This window comes from Sycon ciliatum, chromosome 13 (genome assembly GCF_964019385.1).
Source record: "Sycon ciliatum chromosome 13, ocSycCili1.1, whole genome shotgun sequence".
NCBI lineage: Eukaryota > Metazoa > Porifera > Calcarea > Leucosolenida > Sycettidae > Sycon > Sycon ciliatum.
This window is the reverse complement of record NC_088655.1, coordinates 18,542,532-18,553,486: the sequence shown is the minus strand read 5'-3', so window position 1 is coordinate 18,553,486 and position 10,955 is coordinate 18,542,532. Positions and strand designations below refer to the sequence as shown.

The window sequence follows — 10,955 nt, the reverse complement described above, 5'->3', positions numbered from 1 at the left end:
AGATAAAAACGTACAAGTGTTTATCTAATCAACAAAAAATAATGTGAAAATTGCATGTGCGTAGCAAATGACATGTCGCGGAGCAGCAGCAACTTCCAACAGACTTGCAAAAGGGATAATTGCAAAAATTATATACATGAAGGTTTTCAACTGCGAAACAATGGGAATGACAATTGAATAGGTACAATGGACATCAACAACTGAACAGAGCGAGTGTTAATTGTACGATTGTCCACGCGTTGAAATAATGTTAAAGGGGACATTCTGTCGCCGGGGACGTTGGCTTGTTCGAGGTGGTACCTGAACAGTTGACTGTGGCGACGACTGAGTCACAGGGACTGCTTGTGGTGCAGCGTCGGGTACGGGAGACGATGCAGGCATGGCTGTTGAAGCTGGAGTAGGAGGACGGTACGGGCGGAGGTAGCGACGGTTGCGCCAATATACGCGTCCACTCGGTAGCTTGACGTAGTAGTCGCGGTGGTCACCGATAGCCATGACAACGCCGCGGGAAGACCACCGTTTTGTCTTCGGGTGCTGAATGTCAACGTGCGTCCCGATAGACAAGTGGGGAAGCTCTCGGTGAGGCTGACTGGGAGGCTGGTCTACGCGATCAACATCATCCATGTCAGATGCGGTGTCTTGCCAGTGGGAGTCGAACTGGCTCCATTGGGCGAGAACGAAGGAGACGAGTGGGCGACCATACAGTAACTGGGCAGGACTCTTTCCCGAAGTGCCAGGAGTATTGCGCCACTCGAGAAGGCCACGCTGAAAGGCGTCGGTGTCTAGATTACCACCATTGGTAGTCTTTTCCACCAGGTACTTCATTGCCTTCACGGCTGCCTCCGCATGTCCGTTCGACTGTGGGTAGTGAGGGGACGACTTGATATGACGGATTCCCCAGCGCTCGCAAAATTCAGCAAATCTGTGAGACGCAAACTGAGGACCGCCGTCCGTTGAAATGACCTGTGGTACGCCTACGTCTGGGAACCACCTGCGGAAATGACGGATGACGTCAGCTGATGTGGCTGAGTGACCAAGCTTGGCTATGCATGGCCATCCGGTTAAGCGGTCGACGAATACCAAATACTCGCAACCTTGGCAACTGAAAAGGTCAGCACTAACACTTTCGAATGGCAAAGTGGGCTTGCGGTCAGAAATGGGCGGTTCGGCAGACTGAGACGGCTGAAATTCACGGCATGCATCACAGCTGCGGACTAGCGTGTCTAACTCACTGTTCATTCCGGGCCAATACACGGTCTGACGGGCACGTCGTTTGGTACGGGTCAGACCTTGGTGGGCTGCGTGAAGGTCGATCAGCGTTGACGCACGCAGAGAGGCTGGGACGACTATGCGTAGACCTTTCAGGACTATGCCATTGTCGGTGGACAAATGTTCACGCACGTTCCAATACGCACAAAGAGGCTCGGGCAGCTGCTTTTGTGCTGAGGGAAATCCGTTCTGGATATACCCGAGTAGCATCTGGTAGTCAGGATCAGATGCTGCTGCGGCACGGAGCTTAGCGAACTGGAGACTCTGGGGACCATCTTGGAGTAGACATATACGGATACTGCGGCAGGACAGTGCTGGATCTTCTCCAAGTTCATCATCACTAGTCGGGATTGATACAGGATGTCGTGAGAGGGCGTCTGCGAATACGTGCTCTGAACCCTTACGCCACGATGCTTTCACTTGATACGGACGAAGTTTCATGATCAATCGGAGTAGACGAGAGTTCTCAATCTGGTCAAGGGTGTAGCTGTTGATAATCGGAACAAGCGGACGATGGTCGGTGATTAGTGAGAACTGTGCACCAGATAGATACAAGCGGCACTCGTGCACTGCCCAGACGACTGCGAGGCACTCGAGCTCGATTACAGCGTACCTTGTTTCAGCGTCAGATAAGAAACGACTTCCACACTGGATGAGGTGCCATTGCTGGTCATCATGCTGTTGCCATAGGGCAAATCCGAGGCCATTCTTCACAGATGCATCAGTCTCGAGACGGAGAGGCTTGCCATGCTGGAAGAAAGCTAACACTGGTGACTCAGTCAGGATGGCTTTGACGGCTTCGAATGCTATGGTGTGCTGCTGATCCCAGGCGAACTCATTGCTGGTTTTCAGGAGTGGGCGAAGCGGCTCACTTAGTTCAGCAATGCGCGGTGTGAAGTCGCTGCATTGGTTGACCAAACCGAAGAATGAGCGGAGGTCAGTGCGGTTGCAGGGCACTTCGAACTGGTGAATGGCAGATGTCTTGCTACCATCAACGGCATAACCATCAGCATTGATGACGAATCCGCAGAACTGTACTTCACTAGCGCCGAATACAAACTTGTGTGGGCTGAGCGTAATGTGATGCTCACGGGCACGGTGAAGGACGTCACGAACGTGGGTGACGTGGTCTTGAAAATCGACGTCATGTACTAGGCCGTCATCAACGACTTTGACGAAGTTAGCGAGGCGGTCAAATGCTGCGTCTGTGCGGCAGTTGAATTCGTCACCTGCTGAGGACAGACCTTGAGGGTTGCGGCAATAGCGATACCGACCCCAGGGCGTGATGAATGTCGTGAGCGGCTTCGAGTCGTCGGACAGGGGTATTTGCCAGTACCCATGACGAGCGTCGAGTGTGGTGAAGAAACGGGCTTTACCAATAGCTGTCACGGCGTCACGCGGAGTACGAGCTGGGTGTGTTGGTCGGCAGACTTGGTCGTTGAGTTTACGCAAATCAACGGTGAGGCGCTTCTCGTTAGAAGACTTCTTATCTGCGATGACGATCGGGTGGCACCAGTCTGACGGTTCAGTGACTGGCTCAATAATTCCATTGATCACCATATCGTCCAGTTGAGATTTTATCTGGTCTCGGAATGCGAATGGGATTGCGCGGGCACCATTAACACGAGTTGGTGTGGCGTCAGATTGAAGCTTTATCTCCATGGGAGGACCAGCCATGGGCTTCAATTGGGAATCGTCAAATACATCAGCAAACTCTTGCATCAGCTGAGCCTTAACATCAGCAATGTCTGCACTACTGGGTTCGGATTTCACACGGGAAATCCGCGGCCAGGACTCAGGGAGAATGCCAAGAGCACGGAGAGATTGGCATGACAGCAACGCCTCATCAAGGTCTTCATACACATGAAGTACCGTGGTGTGCTGGGCTGAGCCAATGGAGAGCGTGGCAGAAATCTTTCCCAGGCTAACCAGAGAGGTGCCGTTTGCTGCTGAAACAGTGTCGGAATCGACGGCAAGGTTCTCAGGGAAGCCACCTAGCTGGGAAAGATGTGCTGGCCCAATGGCGTCAACATCGCTGCCGGTGTCTGGAATCCATGTCATGGCTTCGGCGGTCGGTTCTGTGTTGAGCTGCGTGTGGACACTGAGTTCTAGACCATGTCGAACAGAGGCACGTTGCAACTTAAGTTGGCCGACTTTGCCGGATGCTGTTGGTGTGCCTTTGTGCGGGCACATGGACTGGAAATGTCCGACACGTTGACATCCGTTACATTTGCGTGACTTCGCAGGACATGTGCCTTTGGTGTGGGGGCTGCGACCACAGCTGAGACACTTGTCACCTGCGGGCTTGTCTGGTGTAGACTTCACAGGTGCGGGCCGGCTCGCCTTCTGCTGTTTATAAGATGATTTCTTAGTTGCGTGCACGTGACCACTGGAGGGAATGCCAGAGGAAGTTTGGCAGGCTGCTTCCTCAGCACGGCAGAGCTTCACGGTTGCCTCCAGATCCAAGTTCTGGAGGGCCAGCAGCTTGTGACGCACGTCGTCCTCAAATACACCTGTCACAATGCGGTCACGTAGTATGTCGTTGTTGAATTTCAACAGGCCTGCCTTGCAGGGGTTGCACATCGCCTGGTTGCAGTTATGACATACTGAACACCCAGAAAAGTCACACGCGTGAAACAGTTCACGGAGGGCCGTATAAAAGGAGTCAAATGATTCCCCACGCTGCTGCCGTCTCTTGTAAAATTCGATTCGGTCGAGCAGCGGGTTCCTCTGCCGCCGGATGTACTGCTGGAGGACCGGGATGGCATCAGCAATGTCAGCGTCTTCCGGGAAGGCGATAATGCCCTCTCGGATGAAACGGCGCAGGTCCTCATCTAGGGCCTGGCGGAACGCTGACATACGTGTATGGCGGTCGTGGCTGGCGAGACATTGGCATTGCGCATAGTCACGCCAGGCCTCCTCCCAAGCGGTAAATTCTGCCATTGTGGCAGTAGATAACAATACTGGTCGTTCTGCGGACACAGACTTGGGTGCGGGTGGGGTTGTAGAACTAGTACTGGTCTGGTTGGACATCCTTTCCATCAGGGTCTGAAACTGTTGATCTCGCAGTGCAGACGCCTGTGCCTGAGTTGTCAGGAGCTGCAGGAGCGTGGCGACGTCAGGCACTCCATTACCAGAAGGTGCTGCGGGATCGCTGCTCGCCATGCTGATCACAAATGCTCGTTGTGACAGCTCACACGACTACGTCCTACGAAATAAATTGAACAACACTCCTATCTAAAACGAACTAACAAACTAACTGCAGGGTAATCTAATCCAAATCCAACGGAGTGCTACACTGCTACTGGGCCAGGTAAGACACTACAAACTAGGTTGGTGTGGACAGAATGGAAACTACAGGACGAAATGTTCACTGCGCCATGTGGTGTCAGATAGAGTTTATTCACAACTAGCAAGGAGGACAACAAACGAAGAACAACATTCCAAGCAGTGTGCGAACACAAAAGGGAAGTGTGTACGAACACCAAGGAAAGTGTGTACGAGCGCATATGGAAGCAGGAGCTCTAGGCGGGTGCATACGGGGTGCGGGAGTTGCACCATATACGGGAGTATGCCATATACATCAATGTCCTGCAATGTGAATGGTTCTTCTTCTGACAGTACAGGGCAACATCTGCCTGACTAACCCTGTACAAGAAGGCAAGTCGATGCATGCCTTATGATGAGCCCAGTTGATTGCTGAATATGCTGAACCTACTGGCGCGCTGGACTCTGCTGTCAATAATATCTCGACCAGACTCTATCAAAGTACCCACTATACTACACGACTTTGACGGCGGAGTGCTCACATGCTGCAACTGCCAGCAGGTATCATGCGAGTCCCTGAAGCCCTGGGTGTGTTTACTCAGCATGACTTGTGTTATGCTGGTGAAGAACAAAAACACACCAGATGTTTTGTATGGTGGTATGACCGTATTGTCCAATGGCGTTTCTGGTATTGTCATCGACATACATGAAGAAGGAAGAAAGTCCTTCACAACTGCGACTTTCGGCTTGGGCTTCTCTTCGTGCCCGCACCCTTCCACCCCTCCTATGTCATTTCATGTGGGCCTCTTCAATCCAAAGACCTTGGGCGCACAGTTTGCTTCTTCCACCCGCATCACAGAGTCGCTCACCAACAGAATTTTGGCTGGAGAGAGGACCCTCGGAAGGGCCTTGACTTTAATCAGTCAGGCTAAGGCTGACGTCAGGGCGGCGATACGGCGGGCACAATTTGCTGGGATGGAGGCGGTGATGAGCACTTCCTCCGAGGTCCTGCGCAACAGTATTGAAGTTGCACGTGAGAAGGGATCGTCGAACTAGCTAACGTGTCGCCCATTGAGGAAGTATGGCTTTAGTCTCAGCAAGCAGGAGGTTTGGGATGGGTTGTGCCTCCAGTATGGGTGGACACCTGCAAGGCTGCCATTCCAATGCTCCTGTGGCCCCGAAGGCAATGCGTCGCACTGGCTTTCGTGTCCGCATGGAGGCTCCCCTCGATAAGACACAACGCTATCCGGGACACAACTGCCCAGTTGTTGGATCAGGTGTGCTCCAATGTCTCCATTGAACCTGTTCTGCAGCCGCTTACTGGCGAGCAGTTGAGGTATCTCTACTGCTAATGTAGAGAACGATGCACGACTGGATGTGGCTGCCAGTGGTTTGTGGGGCAGTCGATTTGAGCGAATCCTTCTTGATGGTCGGGTGTTAAATCCATATGCTCGCTCAAATCGATCTGCACCACGTACCGCTGTGTATCAACGCCACGAGAAGAAGAAACCGACATTATGAGGAACGTGTCAGGAACGTGGAGCAGGCATCTTTCGTTCCAGTGGTGATGTCGGCAAGTGGAGGGATGGGGAAGGCGGCATCAGCATTGTACGGAAGGGTGGCCGCTCTTCTGGCAGCAAAGAATGTTCGATGTAAGTTGTCTTTCTCGCTACTTAGGTCTTGTATTATGTGTCTCCGAGGTTGCAGGAAACTGTTCGCACGTCCCGTGGTTCTGCTTCGCCTGCTGCACTAGCTGTGTCGGAGGCTCCAGTTTCGATCTAAATTTATGGATTTCATTTATACGTTTTTTGAGGAATTTTACATATTTAAGCTGTTGCGTCTTGTGTGCTCCGTGTGCGGCTGGTTGGGTTCTTTTCTTTAATTGGGTTCTTTTCATTTGCTTTCGGTTCTTTTCATTTGCTTTGAGTGCTTTCCATTTTTCTTGAGGTTTTTTTCATTTGCTTTGAATTCTTTACATTTTAAAATTGTTTTGGATTTTAGTTGCATTTCTATCATTGGTAAAAATGGTATTTTTGCACGTAAAAAAGGCTTGAAACACCTAACAAATGTCATTACATGTACCATGAATTACTCAATCTGCGGACAGAACTGTTTCGTCCTTTGTGGACTCGTCAGCGCAGCACAGAGGAAATGAGGCCAAACCGGATAGCAATGGAAATAAAAATTTCCAATCAGGTCCGAACGTACCTTGCAAGAGTGCTCAAACTGACAAGTCAGTGAGCTCTGCATAACGCAAACAGCAAAGGCACTACCCCACGCAAGAGTGCTCAACTGCTACAAGAGCAGGAGCGAAATACTCAATCTGCGGACAGAACTGTTTCGTTCTTTGTGGACTCGTCAGCGCAGCATAGAGGAAATGAGGCCGAACCGGATAGCAATGAAAATAAAAATTTCCAATCAGGTCCGAACGTACCTTGCCAGAGTGCTCAAACTGACAAGTCAGTGAGCTCTGCATAACGCAAACAGCAAAGGCACTACCCCACGCAAGAGTGCTCAACTGCTACAAGAGCAGGAGCGAAATACTCAATCTGCGGACAGAACTGTTTCGTCCTTTGTGGACTCGTCAGCGCAGCACAGAGGAAATGAGGCCGAACCGGATAGCAATGGAAACGAGAGAGCTTGGAAGCTCAGGGCCCTGCGCTATGCTTTTTTGCCTTGATGACCTAGACAAAAAAAAGCATAGGGATGTTTTCTTTAAAAAAATCCTTTTTTTAAAACCTGGGATTCGAACCCGCACTATCGCGCGCCCTGCATGCAGCCCCCGATACACTTCGCATACATACTAATTCTTCCAAGTTGTTTCACATTGTGATCTTGCATTTGAAAGCCCTATTTGAATATGCATTGTGGCCAGCCATCTTTGAGGGTAATACGACACCGTCTAGCTGCCCGCAATATTCAAATACGGCTTTCAAACGCAAGATTAACGTGAAGCAACTTGGAAGAATGGGTATGAATGCGAAGTGTATGGGGGAATGCATGTAGGGCGATAGTGCGGGTTCGAATACCAGGATATGCCTGAAAAAAGGAGAATTGAAAAATTTATAACATCCTATGCTTTTTTGCCGTCAGATACGGATAGCGCCAGGCGTGACACAAACAAACAAACAAACAAACACACAAACAAACAAATACCAAATTAAAGCTGCGTGGACCCTGGCTAGCGCCAGACGTTACTGAAGTAACGTCTTCTGCATAGCTACGGGAATAGAAATTTCCAATCAGGTCCGAACTTACCTTGCCAGAGTGTACCATGAATTATAAACTTCCAAGTTAGAAGGCTGTAGGTGTGCGTATCCAACATGTGCTAGAGCTGATTGTTGAAGAACATCAGTACCATTATGCAGTGCCGCTCAATGTTACGGCATGATCTGATTACTTCGAAATATGTAGTAACAAAGGTGGTGTTAGTGGACAGTAAAGCGCCATTTGTAAACCATTTGTCCTGTATTTTTCTTTTACCTTACCTTAAATCGAAACAAGGGAAGCGACGGTGCACAAGGTATACGTTAGATACAACGCAATAAACCAGGTTTTGAACAATCAGACATTAGCAAGGTAACACTAGACTGACAAGGAGTACCGGAACAATCTACGGCAAGGAAGTGAGAATGTCTTGGAATGTTTCAGCACTTCTTTTCCGTCTAAGCCTGGTTTATTTAGTTGACTATAAAGTATAACCTGTGCCCCATCGTTTGCCTTCTTTCCGATTAATATTTTAATTTATACAAAAGAGTTCGAGTCAATTAATATAAAAAAGAGAAGAAACACATGAGAACGAGTTATGCAGCAACTTTCCACGACTGTAACAAGATGATAAACGGTCAGAAAGTGCGGTAATATGGCACAAAACTGACAGGCTACTGAGACATTCAGCGACCCTTTCTGACCGTTTATCATTTTGTTACAGTCGTGGATAGTTGCTACCTAACTCGTTTTCATGTGTTTCTTCTCTTTTTTACATTTATTACTTGCTCAGTATTCGAGATTAAATTTTGCACACCTCATGAGCCGCCACTAATAACACGGTGACACGTACGTCGTTTGGATCTACTTGTTATTATATTAAGTGTTTTTTATTGGGACTAAGTTCCAGGCACTTGACGATCTACTGGTAAATACTTGCAAATCCTGGGATATCTTCACTGTTAATATAGACCGCAAGTTCCCAGATGGCTTTCTCGCACACTCTAGAATTGGCGGTGTGAGATTGTCCTCCATCGTAATTGCAATGCCATTGCCGAAGAATTCAAGCAGGGTGTCAAATGCGTGTAACATACTTCGGTTGAAGTACTACACACATTAAAGGCCCATTGCATAAACAAACGCGCTCGGTATCCTGCTGCATGATGCAAGTTTTTAACACGGCCGAAAACCGACCACGAACTTGTCCAATAGGTCGCAAAATCAGACGACAAAGCGGCACAACAACAGCAAACGGTATCAAGTTGCATTGGAGTAATTGCAAGATGGAAGCAAGTCGGGGTTGCGCTGACTAGTTGGCGGCGACTAACCGAGCTCGACGACGTGCACGGCCTCAACAACGGAACTGCCACCTCAACACCGGCAACGCAGCGGCTGCAGAATTTTAAGTTTGCCTTGTTCGTCATGCAAGTAATGCGTGTACCTGATCGCTCGAACCTTTTTGAAAATTGTCTGTGCATTTAAAAACGGTTTACGCATGTTGTTTAGTTTTCGACTACGTGGTTCTCGTCTGACGTTTATGAGTAGAATTGTACTAGCATGTATACTGGTGTTATGTTGCTTTGCCACTATGTACCGTCGCTTCAGTTTCCAGTGTTATTTGTTGAAGTAAATAGTTGACATTTCGTGTGTTGTTAGAACTGTGTTGTTAGAACTGTGTTTTCATGTTCATGTTTATTCTCCTATTCTGCAGTTCTACGCGTGTGTTTACCTCATTGGTCTCGCTAGTTCCTCATTTCTTTTGTTCATTTGGTTTTGCGAAGGCTAGCTAAGCTTTCTTGTTGATGGCAACGCGAACAAGCTCAATAGCAATAATAAACATGTCATAATCTGTTGAAACGCGATCCCTAGGGAATGGACCAAACTTTCAAGACATAAGCACGATCAAATTTTGAATATTTCAAATATTCTTGTTCCTCGTAATGTACTTGGAATAGACAGTGAAAATACCAAGAAAAATGCCGGCTTCTCATACGGTTTCAACGAAAAAAAACAGACAATTAAACTGCCGAATACAACACAAAGACGGAAAACGGAAAACAGCTACTAGTACAACATCAGTTCCAGACACAAACGAACACTGGTGAGGATGGAATACGGGTAGACATCACCAAACTACATGAATGAATACACCCGACACATTTTGTTCTGAAAACAATGACACCTACTATGAACCAATTCTGAGATTCAAGGACGCAACACAATGTTATTAAATACTTGAATGTGATGTACCTTGGACATCACCAGAGAACGATGCGGTATAGTCCAAACGAGTTGTCGATGATTCTGCGGAGCGGGCAACGTCTGGAGACTCTTTGTAGACCTTAATGAGTCCAGATGGTGTAGAACTACCTGCAGTGACGTTACTAATATGGGCTTGAGAGGAATGTGGAAATGGTCGGTAATCTCTTGTTCTCTGCCCAAGGTAAACGTCCTCTTGATGTTGCCGTTGTGACGTACTAAGGGCTAAAGGAGAAGCAGAGTTACACAGGAAAGTGTAATGTACGTTCTCAGAACTGGGTTTCGACTGGGAGGCGATTCCGATGATAGCATGTTCAGACCAAAAGTCGGTGTGTGATGTGATATGCATAGTTCCTGGTATTCGCTTGAAAGTTGGTTCCAGTGTAGGAGTGGTAGAAGATTTGGTGTGCTGTGTAGGATAACTACTGGTGGCAAAACTAGGATCTCTCACTTGCGACAAGCCGGATGAACACGCTCCCGACAAGGCCTCAGCAGCAGAATATGACTCACGATGAATGCCATTCGTTGGTTGTTGCAGTATAGGAGTGAGAGCGTCAAGCTTGCTTTTTCCTTCCTCGGGACTTCTAACCGATTGCAACTCACGGAAGTTTGTAAATAGGTCCTTAGATGGACGGTCACGTGTAGGGACAATAGCAGCATTGACCGGCTGTATAGGGTTAGTACTGGCACTTTGCAGAACAGACCCATCCTGAATGGTAGGCGAATCCCTGCCAGGCGGACCAGAGTTTTGCTCTACTCCCAGGTTCAAAATCGGTGGACAACTGGATAACAGTTGTGTCGCCATTGAAGAGCTTGAAGGCAGACTGAACTGTAATGTGCTGGGTGCTACAATCTCAGTCGCGGGTAAGCATGTCGTGCTGTTCACTGCTGCAGTACTTGAGTCGATCCAAGATGCGACACCCGTTCCCGTTCGTTTGTCAGCCATATCACCA

General features: G+C 48.6%; 1 protein-coding gene across 1 annotated transcript; it reads right to left on the bottom strand.

Moving 5' to 3' along the window:
• Positions 1-216: 216 nt before the first annotated feature.
• Positions 217-4,434, bottom strand: LOC135829245 (uncharacterized protein K02A2.6-like). The gene has a single exon (XM_065341648.1). It carries the CDS (start codon positions 4,432-4,434, stop codon positions 217-219), a length of 4,218 nt encoding a protein of 1,405 aa, XP_065197720.1.
• Between the last annotated feature and the right edge of the window lie 6,521 nt (positions 4,435-10,955).

Excerpts from the sequence above, each read along its gene's own strand:
- LOC135829245 (XM_065341648.1), bottom strand. The coding sequence starts at position 4,434 with ATGGCGAGCAGCGATCCCGCAGCACCTTCTGGTAATGGAGTGCCTGAC.